The sequence below is a fragment of the Sebastes fasciatus genome, chromosome 9 (assembly GCF_043250625.1).
Source record: "Sebastes fasciatus isolate fSebFas1 chromosome 9, fSebFas1.pri, whole genome shotgun sequence".
NCBI lineage: Eukaryota > Metazoa > Chordata > Actinopteri > Perciformes > Sebastidae > Sebastes > Sebastes fasciatus.
The window spans coordinates 22530567-22558035 of record NC_133803.1 but is presented as its reverse complement, the minus strand read 5'-3'; the positions used below and the strand labels follow the sequence as shown (position 1 = coordinate 22558035).

Genomic DNA, 27469 nt, shown 5'->3' with positions numbered 1-27469 from the left:
ATTTCTCTATTTGAAACCAGCACATCCAGTTGTGTGGCTATTCGCAGAGAGGCTCCCCACTGTGTGAGAGCTGCTGAGAAATGTTAACACTTTAACAACAGTCAATGGCACCATTATCTATCTGGGCCCTGTGTTACACTGGTGTAAAGCATTGTGTGCGTGTGTGATGCTGCTCGCTACTGATAAACCCCTGTGGTGTGAGTCACGACACTGTGGAGGACACAGACAGAGAGACATAGAAGGAATACAATACAATCGTGCACAGATCTCCCTGTTGGTTTTTGCACTGCAACACAATATTTCTCCCTCATGTAGGATGTGTATAGATATGCGTACTGTCCTTGCATAGAAAATTCAGGAATATTCCAGCTGGATTCATCCATTCCACTCTGCCATTTCTTCTTTCATGACTAAAAGTTGCTTGTATAATGGATGTCTATCAAGGGAAATTAGCTTAAGAGCCAGAAGAGACGCCGTTTATGTGTTCTGGTTGCTCATTATGTTTTTACTGCTATATTTATAGTATCTTAGCAAAGACCAATGTTCATGTTTACGATTTTAAAGACAGAAGAAAAAAGATTCAAAAGATAACACCTGGCATAACCTGTTATTCAGAATAGTCAGCAGTACACGATGTACACCACATTTATATTACAAATAGTTTAGATGAATTCCATCGGGACCTGTATCAAAATGCAGAGAGAACAGATAAAATATCATACATTATAGATTATAATGTTATCTTTTTCATCTTCTACTGTGGGTAAAACTTCTAATGCCTTAAAATTAGAGCCCTCAATAAGTCAGAGGTGGCAAAATCAGTGTTACATTATAAAGATAGGTATAAGATAGAACATCATAAGTTATTTTCAATATAGCATTGTATTTAAAGCAGAACAAAACACATTCATATGAAACACGTTATATAACTTGCTATGAATCCATCATGTGTTGGATCAAATGAGAATTGAAAAGTTGTGAACACAAACAAAAAACATCAGTCGTGTTGAACAAGCGGACATGATCTCCTCACAGCCTTTAACTAACTCATCTGACAGAAGCAACACATTCAGACCAGAGTTTAGAAAGCTACGGGGAGCACAGAAAACACAGATCTGCAATCAGACATGGATCACAGGGTGTTAGCAAAGCCTTAGATAATGTAGGAAACATGGAAAGGCACTCAAATGAAACCATGTAACAGGAGACTACCAGTGCATGACACGATGATTTGGTCTTTTATACATGAGAAAAGACCAACGGCACGTAACATTTACAAAAGAAGAAGTGCATCCGAATGCAATCATGTTGCAGGCAAACATGTAACGGAAACTGCAGCGTTATCTTGTGGAATTAGGACCCAGAACCTTGTTGCAGGTTTCCTTATTTTTTCAAGTATATTAAAACATCTCTGATTCACTGCGTGTAAGAGCAGACGGCTGTGACTTTCTCCAGTGCCTTAAAATAAGACTTTTAGCGATAAGACTGACAAAAGCAGCTGAACTGGAAGCTCAGATAGCTGAACATACTGCGATAAAACTGCAAACAAAGCTGTAATCAGACATGGATCAAAAGGTAATTCAGACAGAGAGGAAACACTGAAATCCAATATGTAAGTGAAGTTGAAGACATATGAAAAGATCCACCATGAGCCGGCTGCTACCTGTCACACACTGGATCAGCATTTAGATAAATACAAGACAGCTCAATCTTTATTCAGTACACATGATACAACAGCTCCATACGTTCCTCTTCCAAGTCTCGGGCACGCACATTTATCAGAGTCATATCTGAGGGAAACTTAAACAAAAAGATTTCTGTAAAAGTTTGGATATCGTTCCTTTGAACGTGGGGAGGAATTTTTTTTACAGGGCGTGTCTTCTGCAGTGCCAAGAGAGTCATTAAATACTTACTGAAAAAAATGCCACGCTTAAAGATTTATTAAAAGAGTGAATTAGAAAGATTCTCAGCTAAGAGGAAAAGAGCCACCAACAGACACGTTTTTAACTCTTTAAGTACCTTTCTGGAACCACTAAACAAACACACTGCGACAGAAGGAGGGAAGATGCAAAAGATTTTCGGCAGAAGGACAATGATTAAACACAAAAATATTATAATGAACAGTAGCCTTGCTTGAACAGAAAACTGCCGTAGATACCAGTGTACATGAAGAAGACTACATTACACACCAAGTTGGAGGTGAATAGATAGAAAGGTATCAATTTACATTCATTTATCTTGAAGACAGTTCGATCTCCACTTTGTTGAGGACCACAAGCATACTGATATCAAAGTATGTTATAAACTATGTATACAAGTTTGGTTGTGCATGTGTCTATAATGATAACAGACATCGTCTGAACATGTTGAATAATGATGATAAATGAAAAAAAGGACTCATGCTCTGCTGGCTTTTGGATCTGGTCAGACTGGCCTGACCCTGAGTGACCTCTGTGAAAGAACTGGAGTGACACTGGACTGGCGGCTGAGGTCTAACTATGAAACTGTTTACGAGAACATTAAACTAACCCCGTGATCCATGTCAGTGACATTAAACATCAAATAACAGCTGCTAGTACATTTATATCAATATAAGCAAGGACAACACTGGGATGGTTTGAGCCTACAAGGAAAATGTGTCTTCCTATTGGTGATACTGTGCAATCAATACAAACTTCATCATGTTTTACACGTTTAAGACGTCTGAATAGATGCTATATCAATGTATATACAGTGTGTTTATAAGAAGACAGGACAGTAGGAGATAGACACCTTTTCATCTGAGTTTGTCTTTAAACTGTGCATCAGGTATTTGAATGTGTTTTTAAACCTTCCAACTAACACACCAGATGTTGTCATTTGTAATGAGAACAGAAGATAAGTATTTGTTATTAAGGTGGGCTGTACTTTTGACCAGAGCCTGGAGGAGGCGAGTACCAGCTTGCAGAAAATGCTCTCTCACAGCTTGAATATGATTGCAGACTGCTAATGTTTATATTTTGGTAATGTCCATAGGGTGGTGGAAAGTGTACTGCAGATGTCTATGAAAAAAAGACTAATGTCCTTGCAAGGTACTTCTCTGGGTCTGCAGCTGCTGACAGTTTCCCTGTTTGGAGGAGGCACTGCTACTTGCACTTTTAGGTGGTTGTGTATCATGACAGGGCAGGAGTCTGGACAAGTTGTGTATTTTGCAGGGTTGTACTTACAATCACTTCCAACGTGACAGGGACGGTGTTGTTGAGGGCTGGGTTTCCCCCATCTTTAGCCATCACTGTCAGGTAGATCATCCCATTGGGAACTTGCTCATAGTCCAGAGGCCTGGTCACACTGATCACTGATGCAAGGAGAAAAGGAGAAAGGCGGGGTTTTGTGCTAAATTTGTTTTTGTTTTTTTTGGACCTGCAGCATAGTTTAGTAAAGCTGTGGGTCAAATGGCAAACAACAAACCAAAATTATGCAAGCATACACAGGTGTAGAAACTATTCTACAACTTAGATATAAGTTTAACTAGTTTAAACATCCACATCATCCCTGCCCAGATATATAATAGTATAGACTGTGGTTGGGATGTAACGATACCAGAAATTTAGTAGTCGATACCAGTGAAATTCAATGATTCTCGTTACCAATTTGATACCACGGTAAAAAACAAAAGCAAAACAATAAATCCCATGTACTTCAACACACACTACTTTATTACTGTTTGCATACTGTTTTTTGTTAGGAAGTTAAACAGGTCATAATTCCCTCTCTATTATCTATTTTGTTTTGCCGTGAAAACTTCTCCTTTAAACAACTGTATGTATTCAAGTTTATTCAAAAAACTACATTTTACAAGATTACATTTGAACACACCAAAATAACGTTAGAATCTAGTATTCATTTTACTGAACAGAGCCTGAATGTTTTATTATGTAAATCAATGGCAACTCCCGATTTGTTATTCACAATGTAGCATTATTGGGGGAAAAACAGGATGCATCCCCTGGGCGCGTCGATAGTGAGTTTACTCGGTCCCAAACACATTTCTGTCGTTCCCAGGATGACAAGATGCCGTTAGTCTCGAGCCCTGACGGTACCTATGGTACTGTAGAAAAACGAGTACCGTCACGTTTTTGTAATTTTGTCATCGACGTGGTACTGAAGTATCAACTCTCATAACATCCCTAGATTGTGGCTTCATGCTCATAAAGGTGAGCGTACCTGCGTAGCCCTCCACCATGATGATGCTGAAGTAATTGCGGAAGGCCGATGCTGAAGTGATGGTGTATGTCAGGAAGTTGTTGGGAGGCGAATCGTCATCTGTAGCCTGTGGGAGGGCAGAGAGAAGAAGTTTTGAGTGAGACGTGAAGGCAGACAGTGTAACAGGACAGATGCTGCAGTAGACAGCGCTAATATTTATATGTGTATGTTTGCACAGCATGGGTGCGTGTGTGTATGCGCACATGTGTGCAGCCAGGAAGCTGTCAGTCATTGACGGCATGTTGTTGGACAGATTAAAGCTGATTCTGGCTATTAGTGGCGCAGGCGTCAATACTGGATGAACACCAACCGAGCAAAGACAAGCTAAGCAGGCAGAGGACAGATGAAACTATACTTTACAGGGCTAATCCACAACAACATCAACAACAATAATGACACCCCCTCATTATTCTCCAGTTGGCAGGAACTTAAACATGAGTCCTCCGGCTGTGAGGAGAGTCTACTGGGCCTCACTGGCATCATTAAAGGCTGGACAGGTTGTCAAAAACACTCACTTGTATCTCCCCATAACACACATATCTCTACTCTTTGATTTAATGCCAAAGTGTTGAGTAAGCAATACCTTTCTTCCCCCGCAACGTCCTAAACTGTGGCTTTTCTCTTCCAGGCTGTCTTCCTATTATCAAATTTCAACAAATAGTTTCATATTTGACGGTCGTTTACCACTCGAAGGTAAGAGGAGTTGGGGAGTTAGGAGCGGCAAAGAAGTAAAGGAATAAAAAGTATAGAGAAAATGAAAAAACGATTTAGCTGTTAGAAAGCATCAGCACTGTAGTAGGAGGCTTTGTTTGCAAAAAGAATGAAGCAAACAGCCTCTCTTTGCTTTGTCTCTCAACACATCCACTCCTTCTATCTATTTCAGTCTTTTCCCTCTTTCCTCCTACTCTCCCTGGTTTCCGGAGTATACATGTGTGTGTACGTGTGTGTGTGTGTGTGTGTGTGTGTAGTAGTAGGTTCCAGGACAAATCGCTGACACACAGAATTGTGCGACTGGCTTCCCCGTTCCTCTCGGGCGGTGTATTAATATCAGCAGCGTTTAAGGTTAGCTCAGACTAATCAAACACAGTGAGCCAAGCGTTGAGCCCAGTCATCAGCTCAACCCCCACAATGTGAAGGCAAGCCGCCAAAGAGCAGTGTGGCGGGCTAAGCCACTGCTGTACCGGCTGCCACAAGGGACGTAATAGTCTCTCTCTCCGGGGCGCAATCAAAGGAAACGCTGAGCCATTAGTTACCATTGTGCCTGTGTACCTCTGCCTTTTGTGTGGCAGTGACTGATGGCCAACACACCAGGCTGACCTGTTCTTCTTGGATACAGTGCACACAAACACATAACTGCATGATTAGAGCAACACAGAGGAAACAAGGAAGAAAGGCTTGTGAGTCTGATGACTGGTGGTATTTGTGGGATGAGATCCTCTGTTGCAGGCGTAGTTTTTATGTGAATGTACTGTACATGTGAATGGGTACATACAGTATTATTGCGGGTATCTTTGTGCGAGTGCACAGTTTGCTATAACTTCTTATATGTGGAAATGTTATTAGGGTTGCCAAAAACATTTGCAGAATTTTTTTCATAGTCTTTTATTTAACATTTATATCTGCAGTGCACTTTCTGAGCAACATGATGGAGCCTGAATGTTCGTATTGTTCTGATAACTGTAGTCTACTTATAACATTGAATCTAATATGAAAGGCTAGCGTACATTCTGTTTGTTTTACTCACGAGAGGAAAAAACAAGCGCCTGTTAACTCCACCTAAATGCATTTATTTATTTAACATGTGTATATGTTTCCAATAACACATGCATAAAGAAAGTTGTGATTTATTAAACGTATATCTCTTTGAAATGGCTGGTTTACCTGTTCAAGATAGTACAAGGTGATGCAGAAATGGCTGTTAAAAATGGTCAGGAACGTTCATTTACGCACAAATTTGCTCCTCTCACGATTTATAGATAGTTTATAGATGGTTTGTCATTTTTAAAAAAAGGGTCCCCAGAGAAAAGTTGGGGAAACACTGCTTTAAATGAAGTGCACCCCTATCCACGGTGACTTCTTTATCTTAATCTTACAATTTACAAAAGTGTTACAGATATAATTCAATCTTAAATCAATAATAAATAAGCTTTTTTTTGGTTTATTTATTGCAGCCAAACAATATTTTTTGTGTTTTTTAAAGTATTTTACAGCAGCTATAAACGGCTCAGCTTTACTGTCCTGTGAGTGAACTCTTCATACATGCATGTTTTAAACACGTCTCACCCTGACTCGTGCCACCGGCTGGACGGCCTGTTCGTTCTCTCTCAGCGAGCCCACGTACGCCTCCTTCTGGAAGAGCGGCGAGTTGTCGTTGACATCCAACACATTGACACGGATCCTCCCCGTTGTCTCCTCCCCGCCGCCGTCTCTCGCCAGCACGGTCAGCGTGAAACGCCGCATCAACTCATAGTCCAGACTGGCCCGCAGAATGACCCACCCTGTCTCATCGTCCAATGAAAACCTACAAGAGACAGACAAGAGGAAATTAGATGCAGGTAAGTTTGAGTTAAGTTATTATGGCAAGATCTTTTTATCATTATAACAAGTTGCTTTAATGTTTTGTTATTAACATCTTAGCATACTTACTTGTTTCATTTTGCAAGATTTATTTCCCATGCTCAACAACACAAGTTGATAATGTTCATACATTATAACAACATATTAAAGTCTCATGTTCTAAAAAGAAAAACATGAAATCAAGTTGCACTTGTTGATTTGTTCTTATGAAAAAAGCCCCTTATTTAAAACACTATAAGTTTGTATGTTGTAATAATAATAAAATGTAGTACGAAAGTATATTGTTACAACAAGAAAATGTTCTCATTCTAGATATTCTCTCATGTTTGCAGCAATACGGTGGCATATAAAATAAGACGAAAGTGATGCTCAGTGAGGGTAACAGAAATAAAAACAATAGGAAGTCACACTGATTGTCTTCTGTTGATACTGAAGATAATGAATGAATGGATTATGTGAATGTGTTGTTTCTCTCTGTGTGAGTGATTCTGTGAATTTGTGGGCTGAAAAGCGCCAGACATCATTGTAGCTCAGCTGTCTCAGGCGAGGCTGTGAGGCAGAAAACGTTGCAGTACAATCGTTCACAAGTGGCCAAATAAATGAAAAATGAATGTGACTGTGTGTGTGTGAACTGTTTGAGTGTGTGTCGCTGTATCTTACTGGTCTGGCTCGTCACTGAAGTAGTAACGCACAATCCCAAATATGCCTGCATCTCCATCTGTAGCCTGCACAGAAAAGACAGGAAAAAAGGGTTTGCTTTTATTATCATGTTTACTTCCTGGTGAGGTTTTAATGTACATTCAGCATCTGTTGTCCATCCGTTTGGTTTCTCATGTACCTGTTAAATTGTCCATGCTCTTTCAGGAGTAATTTGCAAATGTATTTTCATGTGGCAAAAAAAACTTTCTAAACTCTTAATCCAGTTTTATGTTAAATGTTGATTATTCGTGGCTGCCTTCAAATGTTATTGTGAAAACTGAAGGGATGGGAGCTCATAGAGCCCTATTAAGTACAACAGGAACAATGTGGCAGCTACAAAGTGCTATGATGTGGTTCACGATAAGTGAAATTAATTTGTGAGTTTGTTACAACCATAAATTATGTGACATGTTCGTTAGAGTAATAATGGTTTGCATTTGTTAGATCATTCCTCAGCATACATTTGTGCCTGTGTGTATGTGTGTGTGTGTCCTTGTGTGAGGTTAACCAGTGTTTTTAATAACACGACACAACCAAACAACTTATAACTTTATCTGTCAGTGACTGACTTTTTCTGAGTTTATGAAATGTCTCGCACTACCAGCTATATATGATTGTATGATAAAACATGCACACACATCATCCACACTTCACTCTGAGGTGTTGATTGGATTTAATCTGATGAGCGAACTGATACATTTTCCTCATCCACATGACCCTGCACTGCCCGAAAAAAAGCAGCAACAACTTCCGTCATATGCTTTGCAGATAAAAATGATGTCAAAGGAACATAAACAGCAACACTTTCAGGAATCTTGTACTTTATGAAACGCCAATCTGTCTTTGTAAACACATGCATGCGCATGTGAGCACATGCACTGACGCGTACACACGGGGCGTTGTGTCGGCGCTGATGGATCGTGGCTGGAGAGGCTGTTGTAATAGAGTTTCACTTCAGTGGCTCTGCAGTCAGTTGAAGGGCCAAACTCGAACGTGTCTGCAGCCTGCTCCGTCAACCACGATGTTGGTCACTGTGATTCACTGATGCCCTGATACCGACCTTATTATGTAGTACTGTGTGTTATTATGTAGTACTATGTGTGTGTGTGTAGGGGTATATGAATGTTTGCATGTGGCTGTGACTTATACACTTAAATGTTTGTGAGAGAGTGTGTGTGTGTTTATGTGCGTTGAATGATAAAAGTCTGATATGAGAGCAGTAAATGGGCCAAAATGTGTGTCAGCTAATGCTCTTTTTTTGGCCGTGAATGTGGATGTATGTGTGCACATTTGACTGTGTTGGGAAATATCTGTGCATTTTAAATTGAATGCATTTATGGTTATGTGTGTGTGCGTCTGTGAGCGCCCATCGATGACGCCTCTCACAGATGGAACAACGGCTGCAGCTATCAATGTGTTTTTTCTCCTTCTAAAAATTACACCATGCTGTTTAGCTCAAGCCCGTAATTTCACAGAGAGCCTCCACTGCATCGTCCCGGATGGCGAATCGATGGTTCTTTTTTAATGTCCAAATGACCCTCGCTTTGTTGTCAAGTGCACCGAAGCACATCTTGCTGAACGACTGGAAAGTGGGATGCTAAATACATGTGAGGTGTTTGGGACTCCAGTCAGGTTCTTATATTAACCTTTGAGTTTTCATCTGTCATGTCTCGATGACCTCATCATTTAATGCCACTCGACTGCTTCTCCCCCCCTCTTTTTGCATTCCTACCTATCCATCCCCTCCCCCTCCTCCTTTATCTTTTTCTTTCTGTCTTTACCTCGCTTTCCTCCCTGCATCCCGAGCTCCTCCTCCATCTCCACTGTCTCCCCTCTCCTCTACATATCTCCCTTAGCACACTCTCCCCCTCGATGCCTCCCTCCCTCCCTCCCCCCTTTGCTCCCTCTCTCCCAGGTGAGTGACAGGCCCATAAGTGCTCCAATGATAGCGGTGGGGGTGTTAGCGTGACAGCTATCGAGGCGGTGACAGGAGCCAGGCTCAGCCTGGGAGCTAATACTGCCGCTGCTTCTGGGGCCGAGCCCATCGCGCCATGACGACAGACAGAGAGGAAGAGAGAGACACGGAGAGAGAGAAATAAAGAGAGAGAGAGAGAGAGAGACGATAGCCCCCCACCCATCATTCACCGACTCGCTCCCTATCTCCCACCAAACAATCACCATGACAGTACGGCCCGGTCACTTTGCCAACTGCTTGCCAAAGACTTTCAACTTTAGACGCAGAAGTCCCGCAGCAGATGGATGGTAGAGATTGGCTTGTGCAGGGATTTGTAGTAACTTAACACCATGGGCCCGAATCGTTTACACCAGGGTATTATGCATTTGCTCCTCATCGCCATGGTAGCTTAAACTTTCTTTGGTTGGGGAATTGGAGGTGATGGAAAAGTTGGCGAGGTGGGGTGCACAGGGAGAGTGTGAGTGCACGATTTAATGAGGTAAAAAAGGACATGGAAATAAAGCCGGGCAATGTGCCGAACAAATGTGTCTAATAACCTCACTGACAATTACAACAAGCATTTGAAGTACCGCGACGGTTCACTGGGATAAATAGTTTTCACGCCAAGTAAGTAATGCTAATGGATTCATAAAACATCTTTTTTAGGAACCCTCCACATCTCTGAAAAAAGTTACAATACCCAAAATCTGTATGGAGGATGCACAATGCCAGATGGTGCAAAACCCTGTTGGTTGATTACCTGTTCTCTTACAGTTAAGATGCACAGAGATGATACCAGTGGTGGAATGTATTTAAGTATATTAGTACATAAGTACTGTATATAAGTACAAATTTGAGTTACTTGTACTTGAGTATTTTGTTTTCATGCTTCTTTCTACTTCTACTCCACTACATGTCAGAGGGAAATGTTGTACTTTTTACTTCACTACAATTATTTGACAGCTTTAGTTACTAGCTACTTTACAAATTAAGATTTGTTCATACAAAACATATAAAAAAAGTTTATAAAATATGATGTACTGTATATGTTATGAACTAAACTACCCAATAGTTTAGACAAGTACAGCTGAATTTATTAGTCCATTAATCAATTAGTCAACTAACAGAAAACTAATCTGCAACTACTTTGATAAGCGATAATACAGTAATTTTTCATGCAAAAACATTTCATGGTTCCAGCTTCTCAAATGAGAAGTTTTGCTGCATTTCCTTTGAATTATTTTAATAATTTAAATTTATTTTTACTTATTTTGAGGTTTGGACTGGTTTGGTCTGGGTAATTGTGACAGCATTTCTCACTATTTTAAGAATTTTTACAAACCAAACACTCAATATATTAATCAAAAAGTAACCAGCAGATTGATCAATAATGAAAATAATCATTAGTTACAGTCCTATACAAAACAGTTAAACATTAGCTCCACCTCAACCAACTATAACAGTAAAATCCTGCTTTTAATTTAAATTTTTCAATTCAGGACGGAGTATTTTTACAGTGTGTTAGTACTTTTACTTGAGTAAATGATCTGAACACTTCCTCCACCTCTGGATAATACAATGGCAGTATATGTTGTAGATGAATACTGGGCCCAGACTGCAGTGATGAAAATCTGCCCCTTGCTAAGGGGGAGATCACTGAGGTATCAGAGTCAGCGTTCTGATCAAAATCCAGACTAAGTTGTTTCTAAGAGTTTCTGCACAAAGAGTCAGAGCGCTGCTGATTGCCAATATAAACTCTGCAAACCCTCGGGTCCTCAGGCAGTAACTACAAAAGAGAAATTAGTTCTCAGTTGACCAGTTTGGTTAAATGATGTGTTTCTTCCCTTCAGAGAGGCGAAGCCAGCAGGCAAACACTGTGTGTGTGTGTGTGTGTGTGTGTCGGTATGTATTTCGGTGTACCTGTGTACCAGTGCGCTCATTTGTGTGTCTGCATGCCTGTTAATGCAAGTGTGACAGTATGTGTGCGATGATTGGACGTTTTTTGTATGCAAAGAATAGTGTGTGTGTGTATTGTGTGTATGTGAAATGGATACACGTGGACAGAGATGCTTGGTGGTTCCAGGTTCATTCAGTCTTGGGGTAAATATGCATTTACAGTATAAACTCCTATTATCACACTCTATTGCTTTCAAGAAAAGGCGGAAATGAGAGCGTCCCCTCATGAGCGACAGAAAGACAGTGTGTGTGTGTGTGTGTGTGTAAACTGGGTTGGGTTGGAGGGGACACAGGAGCAGATTATCATCCCAGCTATCTCACGGACAGCGAGCGAGGTTAAAGCTGCACAGGCTTTTCTATCGTGAGTGAGCTGGAATTTGAATTGATTGGCTCCTAAAATTGCTTTTTCTGCAGAAGCTTTGAGAGGCATGGAAAAGGAAACCAATTACTGGCTGTCAAAGCCTGCTGTCAAAATAGAGATGACCCCCAGTCCAAACACAGACAACCTCCTCTGTCTCAGTGTTGCACACCTAAACACAATCACAAAGAACAGATAACAAACATACACCCACACAGGCACACACACACCACCATCAGCAGCACAGTGAAGATGTCCAGTTTCTGACAATCATTGTGGGGGAGACAATGATGAGGACACGGTTGTCAGGTTATCTTCCTCAGCTCTGGTTAGTTCCACTCAATCGGGCTACTTTAAAGGCTCTCTGTCTGACTTACTCATATTATCTGTATCCATGACAAGATCATAGATCAATCTTCACAAATGCAACACAAGTGGGATACAGTTACTTTTAAATGAGCGCCCCTTCGTGTTAACACTTTGCATATTGTGCTGTATGTGTGAGTGAGACGCACAGTGCATAATCTTGATCATACGACACATCCCATGCCGCACACTTCTGCGTATTTAAGCACTACATCATCTCAGCAAAATTAGGTGCCTGTGGATCAGCAGAGTGGAAGTTTGTTGCTCCCGCTGCACTCACAGGCACCACGGGAATCACACATCAGCACTCGAGTGAATCATTTCCTTCAAATCATGTCTGCTCGATAATCATCAGTAAAAAATGTGCAAAAGCAGTGAGAATAGCTGTGTCGTATATACAGTAGGTGACATTTCTCAAGTCTGTCTTGAAATTCTCACATACCTGTATGTACATTAATTACATTATTATATTTGGTCACTGTAATTGTTCCTATTGTCTATACTGTCCGCAAAGACGTCCCTTCTTGACACAATTTCATAGTACAAATCCACAGACCTTGTTCTGTGCAAAATGCTTTAGAAACTAAAGCTAATGTACAGCAGAGGTTTCCGCAGAGTTATTCAAATCAAGTGGGTATCTTCTCTTTTCAGTCTCTAGTATTTTTAATTTTGCACTAAAAACACTAACTTTGTAAGATACCCACTAAATTTGTCCAACTAAAATTGCCTGAGTCTCATATTAGCTTTGGCTGGACTTTAAAATGCATTTTGTTTTTTTTTACAAAGAATGAGGACTGTGTATTTTGTCTCTTCCATTTACTGCCAGTATGGAGTGGAGTAACAATTACAGCAAACAAAAACATGTTTCAGTGTAGATGTGGGTATGCATATTGTTTAAGACTGACTTGAAAAAATAGGGTAAAAAAATGTAACTAATAGATATCGCCATGAAACGTCCCCAGTTGATCAAATATGTGCTCATTTGCATAAATCCCGCCATGTTTTTAGGAATAAAATGTAAATGTAAATCAGGCTATGAATGATATATGAACAAACCCCTCTGCAAAAACCTTCAGAATATAGATAGGAATGAAACCGGAAAGTTATGTAAGTGCTACTTAGAAGAAAAAACTAATTTTGAGAAAAACGGTCTTAAAGATACGTATTGTAAAATTCACTACATTTTGAAAGACACAACAGGACAATAGGGTAAAACATTTTAACTAATTGATATCACCATGAAACTTCCCCAGCTGATTACTTACATTAAGACAATTGTTGTTTTTTTTGTATTACAAGTTTATGTTTAAATATGCAAATGAAACATTCTCTAATGCTAACTTTTGGTCAATTTAGGGGAAATCTACAGATGAAAATAGAAAAAGTAGTAAAATAAACATCGGAATATGTATTTTGGATGTTTTCTTTCCACTAGTCTGAAAGAAGACAACTGACCAGTGCATGAAAAACGATGTTTTTGCCTGAGTATAAGACGAGAGTATTTAAATGATTGCATTTTGCATTCATCGGTTTTGAAAAATAGTATCAAAAAGTGACAGAGGACAAGTCGAATGTATTATATGTCTGGTCACAATACAACTAAAGGCATGACTAAAAGGAAGACGTGAATGAAAGATGAATTTAACTTGGCCTCCCCTAAACGTCTTGGTCTCACACAAATGGCCATCAGACTGTGCAGCGCCTGTTTCTATCTCTGATCAACATTAGAGGGGACGACTCAGAGCAGAGCAGCACCCTGCGAAAAGCACAGAAACTCTGACACCACGCTGAGGCTATTCGGAGATGTGTCCAATTAATGATCACATGCCCTGAACAGCTACTCACTCAACTAAACTAATGAGTGAATTAATATATTCCCCCTTCATTTCCATAACGCACACATGAACGTACAGCTGAAGCTGTGTGAAATGACGCAAAGCTCTTTAGCAGAGACAAGATGCAAAATCCCTGAGCTACTTGGATCAAACGAGGAGCAAGCGCATCTCTCGCCAGTCCCCCAGCTGTGACCTAGTGCACCTGCGGGGGTTGATGGGAGCTGTGTGTGTTTTTACTGCGGACACTTTAGTGTAATGGCGATGGCGAGTGTACGTTTACGACTGCTTTATTTCTCTAAACCATTAACGAGCAGGTGGGGGTGCTCACAGCGACTGTTGCCTGCCGACAGGATTGAACAGCCTGTTTCTATTATCTCCTGACCACCCTGATAACAGCCAGACACAGAGAGCGAGAGAAAGAGATACAACTTTTAACACTTTTTTAACAATGTATACTTTTGTAAAAGAAGAGTCCAATAAAGTGGATGTCTTCGCAGCACACTGTGACAGCTTGCAAGATAAAGCACAGCCACTATATAATGATTGCAACCACATGTGAACCACTGGAAAAAAACACTGGGGGAAAAGAGAGAGAGAGAGGCCTGTATTGTGGGCATAAGCTGGAGATAGAGGTTGAGCTGCCAGTGAAAATGCTTAATGCAGAGCTCTCTGTGTCTGGCAGCTTCAGGCCTTGGTCCTCCCCCTCTCTTTCTCTGTCTCTGTCCTCAATGATGAAGCAATGAGATTAGCACAAGCATAGGGAGGATGTAGAGAATGATAAAGAGTGAAGAGTTTACTACAGAGACACACTGAATACTAGGGAGAGGACAATGCAAGCATGTGTGGATGTTCATGGTATCTATAGTCAACAGGGCTGAGGTTAAGAAATTACACAAATGAAGTTTAATAACTATGTCGGGGAACAAAGACCACACCTGAAAGGTATAATATGCAAGAATTTCCTAAAAAAACAATGTAAAGATCAATAGAAATGTAATGTAACAAAGTAAAACTACTTTGTTACAGTACTTTGGTAGTGTCTGTACTTTACTTAAATATCAGATACTTTAAGACTTTTACTCAACTGATATTCTAAGGCGACTTTAACTTCTACTTAAGTAATTTTCTGGTTAGATATCTGTACTTTTACTCAAGTGTGGCTTTCAGGTCATTCATCCACTACTGATTATGACCCACTAGAAGTGTGTGGTGGTGTCTGTTTCTGCAGAGACCCTGCCCTCTGCCTGTGTTTTCTCTTTTCTTATAATATTGCTGTGTTCGGGACGTTTCTGGGCTTCAGCAAAGAGTCTGGGGTGTAACCTCCAGCCAATAACAGCGTGCAGGGTGTGCAGCCCGCTCAGGTCTTATGTGTTCTTATGTGTTCTTATGTGGATGTGCTCCAGACAGTGTCCCCCTTGACCGAGTGCAGCACTGAGCCACAAACACAGCGAACAGAAGCCTGCCCTTTGGCTGCATTCATTCAAAATCCTGCAACTCTGCACTTTCCTGCAGGGTTGTGCAGAGTTATGCACAGTTGTGGTCGTGTTTATTTGTGCTGCAGAACGTAACCACCGTGAAACAATCAGCACATAACGTTTTATTTCTGTGATTCACTGCTTTGTTCTCACTAACGCCGCTCCCTCTCTTCATTCACTCTATAGGTCGTCTGACCATCGCTGCTCTCTCACTCCCTTTCGGCTCGTTGAGCTGAGGAGGAGGGGCCAACTTTGAATGCTGTGTGTTTACAAACACCAACTGACAATGGTCACATATTATACCTTTAAGCACATCCCATTTCTGCACAAAAGTATTAAAGCACACCTGACCCCTTCACTTCCCATTTGACACAATTTCCACATCCAACTTCGCTCTACTCCAACTTCTCTTCTATCCGTCCACGACCCTGATTCCTCCCCTCATCCCTCCATGCCTTTACCCTCATCCCTTCATCCCTCACCCTTTATTTCCCCATTCCCTTTGGATCCTTAATCCATCCATCCTACATCATCATCAAAATTCCTTGATTTTAGCTTCTAAACGGTGATGATTTTCTGTGTTTTATATCAATGTTAACTGAAAATTTTAGGATTTTTCGGCTGGTAAGACAAAACAAGCAATTTGAAGACGTCATCTTGGGCTTTAGGAACTAGCAATGGCCAATTTCAGACATTTTATGGACCAAACAATTCATCCATTAACTGCAAAAATAATCTGCAGATTAATTGATAAGGAAAACAACCATTAGCTGCAGCCCTTTTAAAATGTTGCACACACAGTGCTGAAGTGTTTTTTTTTCCATTTATCATTATTGTCTGAATGAAATGGATGAAAGGATTAACACTTGACCAAACAAATGAACCGATGGAGACCAATCTTTAGCTCCACTACACTCCCCAAACTCCCTTTTCATCTAATTTTGCTATCGCACCGCTCTAGAGCAGCGATAGTGAACCAACTCTGGGAAAGTTCAGACTTTTCAGCTCCCGTCTGTTTGTCCTCAGCCCTGCACACCCATTCACACCCCGTCTCACAATGTCAGAACACCCATGATAAGCGCCCCATAATTAACGGTGACGCTGTGTGAGCTACCACATGCAGCAGCGAGCCGGGCCTCACTCCTTTCATTACAATAATGAATTATAATTACTGTTGTGACTATTACCCCATAAAGGCCTGTCTAAACAGTGGCGATAGCGAAACATCCTCCACTCTGTAATTTATAACCTTCTGCTAGAAGCATTTATCATTGTGCCTTAGCTCTAAAACATACAACATCTGCACAGAGCTCATAAAACACACAGCATGGCATTGGTAGAAGACACTAATCCAAGAAGAATGTTGCATCTGATATATTTTATAGAAGCAAGACCAACTATGAGAAGGAGGGACGGTGCAGGTAAACCGTACTTCTATATGCATATCAGACCTGCATATATCCTCTTCAAATAGTCTCTAAGGCAGAGCCTGGTGGGTTAGAAAGAGCTACAGAGTGCAGAAACAGACAGGAAACCGCAGAGTGAATCAATGCAACACCTGAAAACCATTAGCAATCTAATGGTAAAACAGAGAAAGTGGAAAACAACGATAACTGAGGGCGTACAATAAATAAGAAATGAAAAAAGGCAAATTCTCCTCTGAAACCCAAGGAGAGAAAATCAGAGTGATTCCACTGATACGAGCAGCTGCTGATGTCGAAAGTCTCCGGGGAGAGGGAGGAAGAGACCGAAAGAGAGAGAGAGAGAAAAGGACCCGGACAAAAGAGTAAATCACAATAAATATTTATAATGATAAGTAATGCTGCAGACCATAAATATTAAACAGCCTCTGTGTGTGTATGTGTGTGTACTCCTATGTTAAGCAAAAGTGTCCACAGGGATGCAGCAGCGGGCACGGAGTAATGCATCGACTAACATTGTACATAAGCTCTGATCAGATGAGCTATGAATATTAACCCAAACAAAGCATTTCAATTACATCAGGTCGCCTGCTTGGCACTTTTTTAAAACAACTGGGAACCAACATGCATAATTTCAATTAGCATAGGTATAAAGTATTATATAAACATCATCCACGCCCCACCCTCTTTACATACAAACCACCTTCACCATGTTATTCCTATACTGTACTGCACAATGCTCAGGAAACAGCGATGCTCTTGAAAATACTTCACTGTGACAGAAACTAATCACAGTTAATATAATAGCAGGGGATACAACTACATTTGATGATCCTCTCTGCTGGCCTTACAAATTATGTACTAATTTGTTTGCACTTCAGTCACGCGACCTTTGGGTACATGAATGAATCTTCATCACTGAAAATGTTCTGAAATCAAGTTGTTATGTGAAGGAAGTTCGTGAATGCAGCAATGTACAAACAAATCAATCTCATCAAAACCCGATATCACGCCGATATCACAAGCGTCACAAAACAAAACACCCATCTGGAACACCGGTTTTGTGTGTTGGTTGGACCCATCCACCTCCCCTCCTGCTCGCCATAAGCAGTCTTTCTCACTTTTTATCCTATGTCACTAGCTCTGAGCGTAACATATTTACGGGGATGCATTTCTATTGCAGTCAGTACAGACTACATGGTGTACAAAAGACACAGCTAAAGCAAGAACTGCGTTGTTATTTCACGCTTTTGACCTTGGCTGCTCATCATTGTCATCAGCAATGTAATCGGTAGGCTGCTGACAAGCTATTCTTGATGCAAAAACACTTTGCTTAAAAATCATAAAAGATGTAGTTTTGTATTACAATATTTTGGCCTACACATATTCGCAACATTTACAAAGGTTACCTCAAACACACATTTAAAAGAATAGTTTGACATTTGGGGTAATCACTTATTTGCTTTCTTCAGTTAGAGTTAATGAGAGGATTGATACCACTCCGTACGCTCAATACAAAGCTAGAGTCAGCAGGCAATTAGCTTAGTTTAGCATAACGATTGTAAGCAGAGGGAAACAGCTTGGCTCTGTCCAATGGTAAAAGGAGATCCTGCAGTGACTTACTAGAATCTTGTCATAACCGTGAGGTTTAAGTGTTACTTTATAAGCTTTAGAGGTGCAGACATACTTGCAAACCTTGAAACCAGAGTGGGGAGTCTGGGGGTCCTCCCCACCAGAAAAATTAGAGTTTCAGAGACTTTGTTTCCTGTATTCTGGTGACTTTTAGACAATGAAAATAACAAAATAATAAGTACACTGCAAAAGCATGTTTATTTTCAATAGGCCTACTTTTAATTCTCAGGAAGAAACCTAAATAATTCGCCCCCCTGGTGTGAACTTGTGTGAATCTCTGGCATGTAACTCTATTGCCTCACGGGTGGAAACAGTAGAGGGCAATGAAAAACGTGTGTCTCCTGGGAAAATCGGGAAGCCTTGGCAAGTATGGCTGCAAGTGGGTGTATGTTTGAGCTTTGGAGTCTAGCTGCTCCCCCCCACTTCCAGTCTTTATGCTAGAATAAGTTTATCGGCTCCTGGCTCTAGACATGAGAGTGATGTGAGTGGTATCATACTTATAATCCAACTCTCAGCAAGAAATAAACACATTTCCCAAAAAGTCTAACTACTCTTTTAATGCATGCATTGCTGTGTGTGTGTATGTGTGTTACTGTATATTGAGAAGGGCTGGCCAGGCCACCTCGAGAGATTAAGAATGAAAGAGTCGTCCTCCCTTTCGGTACTAAAACATAATTTGGCCACCATCTGTTGCACCTCAGAGCCATCTGACAGAGAGCACCGAGAGGCGAGTCTCAGCCTAACAATCTGGTTATATTGTAATGCCTTGAGTTGTTCACTGCACTTAAACAAGCAGACAGTTTGAACTGCTGGAAGCGATTGAGTGAGACAGGTGCAGAGAGTCAGAAAAAAAATGTGCACGCAAATCAAATGACACTTAAAAGCACAGGAACAGAGAGCTGTAATATAAAGTTCAGAATATAATGAGCTGGAGTTAAGTGCAGGTGTAATATAGGTTGTGTAATAACAACCAGTTGTTAGGGCCTCATGTATTAATTTTGTCACAATTAACACGTCAACTCAAAATGTTTTTGTGCAGTTGGCGAGCGACATGATTTGTCCTGTGGAGTGATGGACAGGTTATTATATTATTTTACCTGGTGCTGACTCACAGGAGTGGGTTGGAAAGTGCTCTCGCACAAGGCTAAATGTAGTCAAGGCCATTTTACATTTCTCTACTCTATACTTTAAAATACACATTTACAATACGGACATTTCTCCACTTCCACTTCTGCCTGAACAATATGAGGCAGAGAACCAGCACTTTGATTGATCTAACTTCTTTCTATGCTTCACTTCATAACTTATTTTATACATTACATGGATGCAGCGTCCATTCCAAGAAAAATATCTCATCATTCACACAAACACGAGTGAGGCGGCCGTGGCTTGTTTGTTCAGACTGCACTCAATGGATTACAACCGTTGTAACATGCTGTCTAAATTACTAATGAACTAAATTATGACAGACCCACATAAGTAAACAAGTCTGTTCAAACACATTACTGAATACACACACACATAGTAAATGGTAATCGTATGGGATGTCTGGTTTTAGCCATGTGTTGACCTTGAGAATGTTGTGTATATCCTATACAGTATATGGGTGTGTGTGTGTCTATTTCTCGTTCTTAGCCTCAGAGAAAAGTGGAGTATGGGAAACATCTGTTTAATCTCCATGTGTGTTTTGTCTCCAGTGGCATATCAGGGTGCCACTGGTGTGTGTGCATGTGTGTGTGAGCAGGTCAGAATATCGAAACGCTCATCTAAACAGTGTATATATATACGAGTGCTGCCATCCGTGCCAGTGCAGTCCTCACTGAGAGCCGTCACATCTCATTCTATTTACAGCCCATTCACTCTCTACACAGCCAGCAATCAGGATCGCACGGCGGGCTGCACGCTCCAGCACGAGGCCAACATCAGCCAGACTTATCGGGTATTAGACTGCCCTGCAATCTCCCTTTCATGAGCACCCAGTCTATAAAAACTATTGATTTTCACACTGTGCTTTTTGCACTTGTATCTAGTGGATTGTGGGCGTTTTGTCCCAGGAATGACTGGTAATGAATAATAATGTAGAATTATAGGGAGATGGTCGGAGATTTTTTTTCCGATCTGGTTTAAGTAGCGGCTGCTGGTCGGTGAGCTCTGCTGCATGGTGGTACTCTGAGGACATGAGGTGGAGTGGCCTCAAGGACACTTCAACTGTGGGAATCTAAACAAAGGGTATAATAACAGCCCTGGAGGGAATGAATAATTCAACATAAATTGTGAAAATAATTCTTAAGCCCTGCTCTAATTGGATTAGTTTTAATGGAGGTGGTCCTGACATTATTATCGACGTCTCTAATATTAATCCCATATGAACAGTTAAGACATTTTAAGATCCTCTGATAGCAGTAATCCAGTTTAAACTGATATTTCTGAAATGCTGTATCATTTTATGCAACTAGCAAATAAGTTTAAGGATGGAATGTGAAACTTTATGTTTCAGCTATAAGCTTTTGAATCCTGCCCAAATGATTCTCTAGACCTGTGGTTCCCAACCTGGGGTCCGGGACTCCCTTAGGGGGGTGCGCTAGGATTTGTCTGCTCTACGGTTGTCAAAATTAGATTTATACATGAATATAAAAAATATAGATGGTATCATTTCAAAAATTCACAACATGTTTTTATCTAACGAAATATGACTCTAAAAATATGCTTTAATTCAAAAACAACATTTTCACTGCGGTCAAAAACGGTTTGCTCTCCCGCCCGCCAGACACACACACAGGCACTGACGATATATTATATTCATTAAAGAAAGGTGATTTATTAAAAAAAAGTAACTAATTTAATACACTGAATCACTTTATTCAAATTGAGGCTTTTATTTGAGGATTTGTAATTTCTTTTAGGGTGATGACGTCAGAAAATATGGGGAGGGGGCCTCAGCTTTTCCGATACAACTGCGGGGGGCTTCAAGGAAAATAGGCTGCTCTAGACTTACATTGACAGCAAGCAATTACACTACTGGACTTGAAAAAAGGACTGTATAAGTAATTTAGCTCGAAATGAGGACTTTTTGATGTTGTGGTTAATTCAACCTTTAAGTGGAACTCACTATTGTTTTGCCAGTAATTATTCAATTCTGCTTTTGCATAATTATGTTAAAACAGTGTTTAAGATCAAGCCACAGTTGAGCCGCAGATTGTCTTTAACGTCTATAAGACGCCTTTCCAACATGATCGTTCATTTGTGTTTGTTTGTGCGTTTGTCTGAGGCAGCCTAGCTTGAGTCACCGTAAATCACAACACACACGGTGAAGTCTCAGGAGAGTACTGGGTCACATGGGGTTAACAAACAAGCCAAGATTTCATTCCCAATAAAACAAGCCCCATAAAAGTTACTAGTACCACTCAGGTTTATTGTAATCTATTTGGACTCTAGTTAAATTTGTCATCAGGAATAAATCACACTAATTTAACACATTCTCAGCACAGTGCACGCTGTGCAGTGGTTTCTTCAGATACTCACCAGGATACGTAGCAGCGACGTGCCAGGGGGAGTGTTTTCAGGGAGGCTGATGTTGTACAGCGGTCTGCTGAAGATGGGCCGGTTGTCATTCTCATTGATTAGCTCAATAAAGATTCGAGCGAAACCCACATGGTCGGACATGGACTCATTGGCATAAAGCTGAGGAGAGACAACAAGGAGTAAATATAGCCTTAGAATTTAACAATGCAGTTAAAGAAGAAACGGGTTTAACATTGGTTATCTATTTAAAATATTTCACATTTTTAGGTGGCATTCTAGAAAAAATAAAATCTGAATTTGCTAATATGCCAAAGAAGTCACTGTTGTAAACAACTGACTTGGATTTGGATATTTTTAATTATACAAAGAGCAGGGCACCTTCTGTAAACCACTCAGGGGTAATTTGAGGTAACGAAATACCAATTTCACTGTTCAAACAAGTCTGCAGTGTTGAGAAAGTGATATGGCCTCAGTGTCCAATCAAATAAATACAAGTTGCAAAAAAACATAATGAAGCTACACTCAGTCTTGGTCCAGAGTTCCTTCAAGGGCAACCTCACAGAAGGACAATGGAGCCGCTTTGTCTCTCTTATTCCACTTTGTATCTCTTTATAAAACTGTTCTGTTGGACATTTACAATGTTTGAACATTTCTATGTTACATATCTTTAGAAATGTTAGTTAGTGCTTTATTCGTTCAAACTGTATGATTCTTTTCCAAGCATTCACTCTCTTATGTAGTTTCAAGTTTCAAACTCACTGAGAAGCTGAAGCTGCGAATGTGTTCGAAATCCAGCGGCATGGCCACCCTCATCCTGATGTCGGCACGCCCCTGCACCGCCGTGGGGGAGATGGTGAAGTACTCTGAATTGTTTCCTGTCAGAAACACCTGAAACATGCTGTTCACCCCCTGCCATAAAAGAATAAGAGAAAGGCGAGTACAGAAAAACAGAGAGAAAAAGGGGGTTGTTGAGAGAGAGCGAGGGCAGGTGATATACAATATACTCTACTAGTGAAGAATGCAGATGATAAAATCTATGCTACGGCATATCTATTGAGTTTTTATGAATAATTATTGGACAAAAGATACAATTTATATTAAATTTACAGATACTGTATACATATACAGAAAGGCAGAACTGAAGATTCACAGAAACCCTGACTCCCACCAAAATATAACATAAACACTTTTTTTTTTTTTACATTTCAAGCGTCTAGAAAATTGTATAACCCACAATTATTTACAATGACAGCGACAGTAGAATAATAATCACACATTTCACAAGCAACCAGTAATAAGAGATAAAAGGTCAGGCTATTGTGCTCCTCCTATAGTCTGATAGTATAAATTGATCATATGATAGAGAGGAGCTCGGAAATTCTATATTTTAGAGAGATGTGCACATGTGAGGGAGGGAGAGAGACAGAGTGGCAGAGAAAGCGTACAATGAAAACATGTTTAAGTTCTGTGTGTGTTGGTGCCTGAGTGTATGTGACTGTGTGTCACCACAGTACGTTGATATATACAACTAATGGAAAGTGACGGACACACTAAAGCGTGCTGTTGTACACTGATGCTACGAGGCAAGATAACTGTACGAGGTAAATACCTAAATAACTCAGAACAGTATCTACATTTGTCACACCTTATCACATCCTGAGGCATTGGGGCGGTTGTGGCTCAGGAGGTAGAGCGGGTTGTCCTTTAATCACAGAGTTGGCTAGGGATTACTAGACATGCACCGATCAGATATCGGACATAAACTGATTCAAATAGCTGGATCGGGTATCGGTGACAATGCGGCCGATCTATTCAATTCAATTCTATATGTATATACTATATACATTATATACTGGAATTTGAATTCCCGTTTCAATTTTGACCAATTGTTGCTGCATTAAAAAGGTTTACTCTTCAACAATTATAAATAGCCGTTTCCTATTGCTGCATGAAATTTGCTGGTAAAAAAGCTGTTAACGGTAACCCTCAAATTGTTTCAGGGTCCATTACACATTTGACCCAGAGAGCTGTGCTTTGCAGGAAAAGGAGGCAGCCAGTAAAAAAAAACATGATAAAATAGATATGACATGGTTAGACTGTACAACAGACATAATAATCAAATCATAGTCCATAACCACAAGTTCATCTTGTCTCTGCATTCTTCTTCATCTCCACTACATAAAGCCTGCACTGTTACACATTATGTAAATGGCCATTTGAGTGCAACATGGAGTTAATTCCCATGCATGAGGTTGAAACCATGAGCTTTAATCATCATAGTGTGTGTTTAACGAGAGAAAACGAGGATATGATGTGATCCCTGGTGATAACCATGACTATCTACCTCAATACAGATACACGTCTGGGTTTGGTTTCTTCAAGGGCTCTCCCAGGGATGTGGGCCTTTGATATATAACAATGCATCATATTTAATGAGTTTATCATATGTTTTCGTTGTGAAATCAAAGTAACAAGTAACTACAGCTGTAAAATAAATGTAGTGAAGTAAAAAGTACCATATTTCCCACTGAAATGTAGTGGAGTAGAAGTATAAAGTAGCAGAAAATGGAAATACTCAAGTAAAGTACAAGTAACTAAAAATTGTACTTAAGTACAGTACATGAGTAAATACACTTTCCACCACTGTATATGAGCATTGAGTCGGATTTAGAAATACTATGTTCTGTATGACAAGGTTAGTATCATTTGATTAGTGGTTATATGAAAATACACTCTAAAAAAGACCTATAAGCTTCATCTTTCTCTTCTCTTTCTGAGATAAATCCATAAGTGCAAATGCATTGTGGGTGAATATAAACAAAGTCAGTGTCAAAATTACATCACAGCCTTGAGAAGCCAGTGGCTGTGAGCGGAGAAAAATCCTCTCTAGATCCCTCCTGTCTTGATATATAAAGCTGCAGGGCGGACAATCATGTAGCCATTGTGGCAGACAGAGGAAGACGGGTGCGGTGGTCGATTGGCATTATGCTGGCGGTTGAAATAGCCCCCTTGTTTTTGTTTTCATCTCTGGGAGAACCATTGTGGCTGATGACTCCTATTTAAAAGACCATCCAATATGCAGGGATGTCACCTCAAACTGCCCATAAACGTAATTGCCCGTCCATTTGCTTCTGCCTTTAGAAGCCCCCAATAAAAGCACCCTGTCAGACGCGGCTGCCACAAAGTTTAGTGACAAGTTCCAGCAGCAAAAGTTTTATAGATGCTAACCGAGCAGAAGAGGATATGAAGGGAGCGACAGACAGAGAGAGAGGTAACTACCACTTGTGTCATAGTCTAAGAAATGAAATGTCTGCCTATAATCCCTCACACTTGGAAAAAGTGAGATTAAAGCACAGGTGTAGCGGAGTGTGAACGAGTGTGTGTATCGGCACTGACATGCAGGTTTAGAGGATCAAAACAGCAATACAAACCTGCAAGACAAAAAAATGTCTCATAGATTTTACTCCTTGGAATGGAAGTATGTAACGCAGGCTATTTCTAAGGGCGCTTTCACAAACCGTAGTCTGTTTGGCTTGTCCGAATCAGAGTGAAATTGATACTTTTGGTTCGTTTTCTATTTAGTTTGGTTCGGTTTCACAGTGCACAAATGAAAGCGGAACAAATAAAAAAAATAAGTTGATGAAGGGCGTGTGCAAAGGAGCAAATTTATCTTTTTCATCTTGAGAGCTGCCACTTCTATACAGGGAATCGCAGACTTTGATGCTTTCGAAGTTTTTTCACTTTAACTCAGCACTGATCGACTGTGCACAAATCCCTTCTCCTCCAGTTTCTGACTTTATAAACGTCACTGTTTCTGCTGACTTTATTTAGCATACTGTTCTCTTTGGCCCAGATGTCAAGCAAACATTGGATTTCTGCAGAAGTCCAGGTCAGTCCTCTCCCACTCATGTTAATCTGTCGTTTACCTGTGCCCATCTCAACAAATGCCCGCGCAGGCAGTCTGCGTTTTGGAGACCGCCTCTCACAAGCGATCTCGGACCAATTGTTTTGGTCCGCAACAGAGTACGATTACTGCGTTCACAACTGCCCAAACCAACCGCACCAGAGTTCAGTTAAAATGGAATAAATGGGTTGTGAAAACGCCCCAAGTCAAAAATGATAAATCAAGTTATACTCTCAAATTGTGTACTGGAGACTTGGGGCGTGAGTGAGCATTTTGTTTCATTATGTTATGATGAATACGCAGTTAGCTGTGGCTGCTAATGGACTGGTTCTGAAGGAGCGCTTTCTAAGGTAGCATTTATGGTGAATCTGGTAAAAGCCATCCCAGAATTACCATAGCTATTCCCCAATTTGTGGTGAGCAATCTGAGCTTGGAGATGCTGTAATGTTAAGCGTCTGGTTCCTTCCCCAGACTGAGTGCTGCTCTTGGTGGTGGTACAGCGTTGGGCGGTAACCTCCAGAGGGACCTCTTATCGCATGCCAGGTGTCTGGGTCGTCAGCCCACCTGAGTGCAGCAACACATTCGCTGTGCTCCCCTCTCTGTCTCGTCATTGCAACACACCATCCTTGGAATGAATAAACAGACTCGCTGCTAAATACTCCTGCTATCTCTCCTCCAAGTGCTTCCTTTCTCTCCTGTCTGCCGTTCTCTCTGTCTCTTCCTGCTCTCCTCCAATTATTCAGACTTCTGGTTTTGCTCCATTGCAGGCTACTTTCTCTTCAACTATTTTTCTTAGAGTTCCTTCTTTCCTCTCCTCTCCTCAAGTCTGTCTCTCTTTACTCTTCTCCACCTTTTTCTCTATCCACTTGACTTGCAGTTATCTGTCAAATTCCACCCTGGCGGCTGCTGTGCCTGAATCAATCAGAGTTGACTAGCTTTCGGCTTATCTGCACCCTAGGTGATTGATTTTCCTCGTTAGGTATAATTTGATGCTCTATCCCATCTCTTCCAGAGCAAATTAAATTGTAGTCGAGTCCAATGCGCTGGTGTGAGCGAGCATGTGCAAATGTGAGAGAGGGAGAGAGAGAAAGTGAGGGAGAGTAGCAGAGCAAGCGTAAAGTGAAAAAGTGTTGTCGGTGTCTGAGTGTGTGTGACTGTGTGTCACCACAGTAGGTTGACAGATACAACTAATGGAAAGTGGCGGACACGCTAAAGCACACTAAAGCGTGCTGTTGTACACGGCTACTGACAGTCCACACACACACACACACACACACACGCACACACGCACACACACACGCACACACACACACACACACACACGCACACACGCACACACACACACACACACATACACACACACACGCACACACGCACTTCTGCTATGCAAGTAGTTTCATAGAGTGGCTGATGTTCTTTTTGGAAGCTGCATTTATAAACAGGATAAATCTAAACCTAGGAATGAAAACACAAAATACACACCACTCACATCGAGCTGTCCTTGTAGAAAGATCTTATCTGATCAAAT

The 27469-nt window shown here is 40.8% G+C and overlaps 1 protein-coding gene across 1 annotated transcript in view; it reads right to left on the bottom strand.

Annotated features, from left to right (window-relative positions):
• cdh23 (cadherin-related 23) overlaps positions 1 to 27469 on the bottom strand; it is a 184685-nt gene that overhangs the window by 56360 nt on the left and 100856 nt on the right. The window contains exons 13-18 of the mRNA XM_074646704.1: positions 22797 to 22946; positions 22038 to 22196; positions 7480 to 7544; positions 6526 to 6763; positions 4204 to 4309; positions 3207 to 3334 (exon numbers count right to left, since the gene is read on the bottom strand). Coding sequence (XP_074502805.1) covers positions 3207 to 3334; positions 4204 to 4309; positions 6526 to 6763; positions 7480 to 7544; positions 22038 to 22196; positions 22797 to 22946 — 846 coding nt within the window. The remainder of the gene's footprint in view (positions 1 to 3206; positions 3335 to 4203; positions 4310 to 6525; positions 6764 to 7479; positions 7545 to 22037; positions 22197 to 22796; positions 22947 to 27469) is intronic.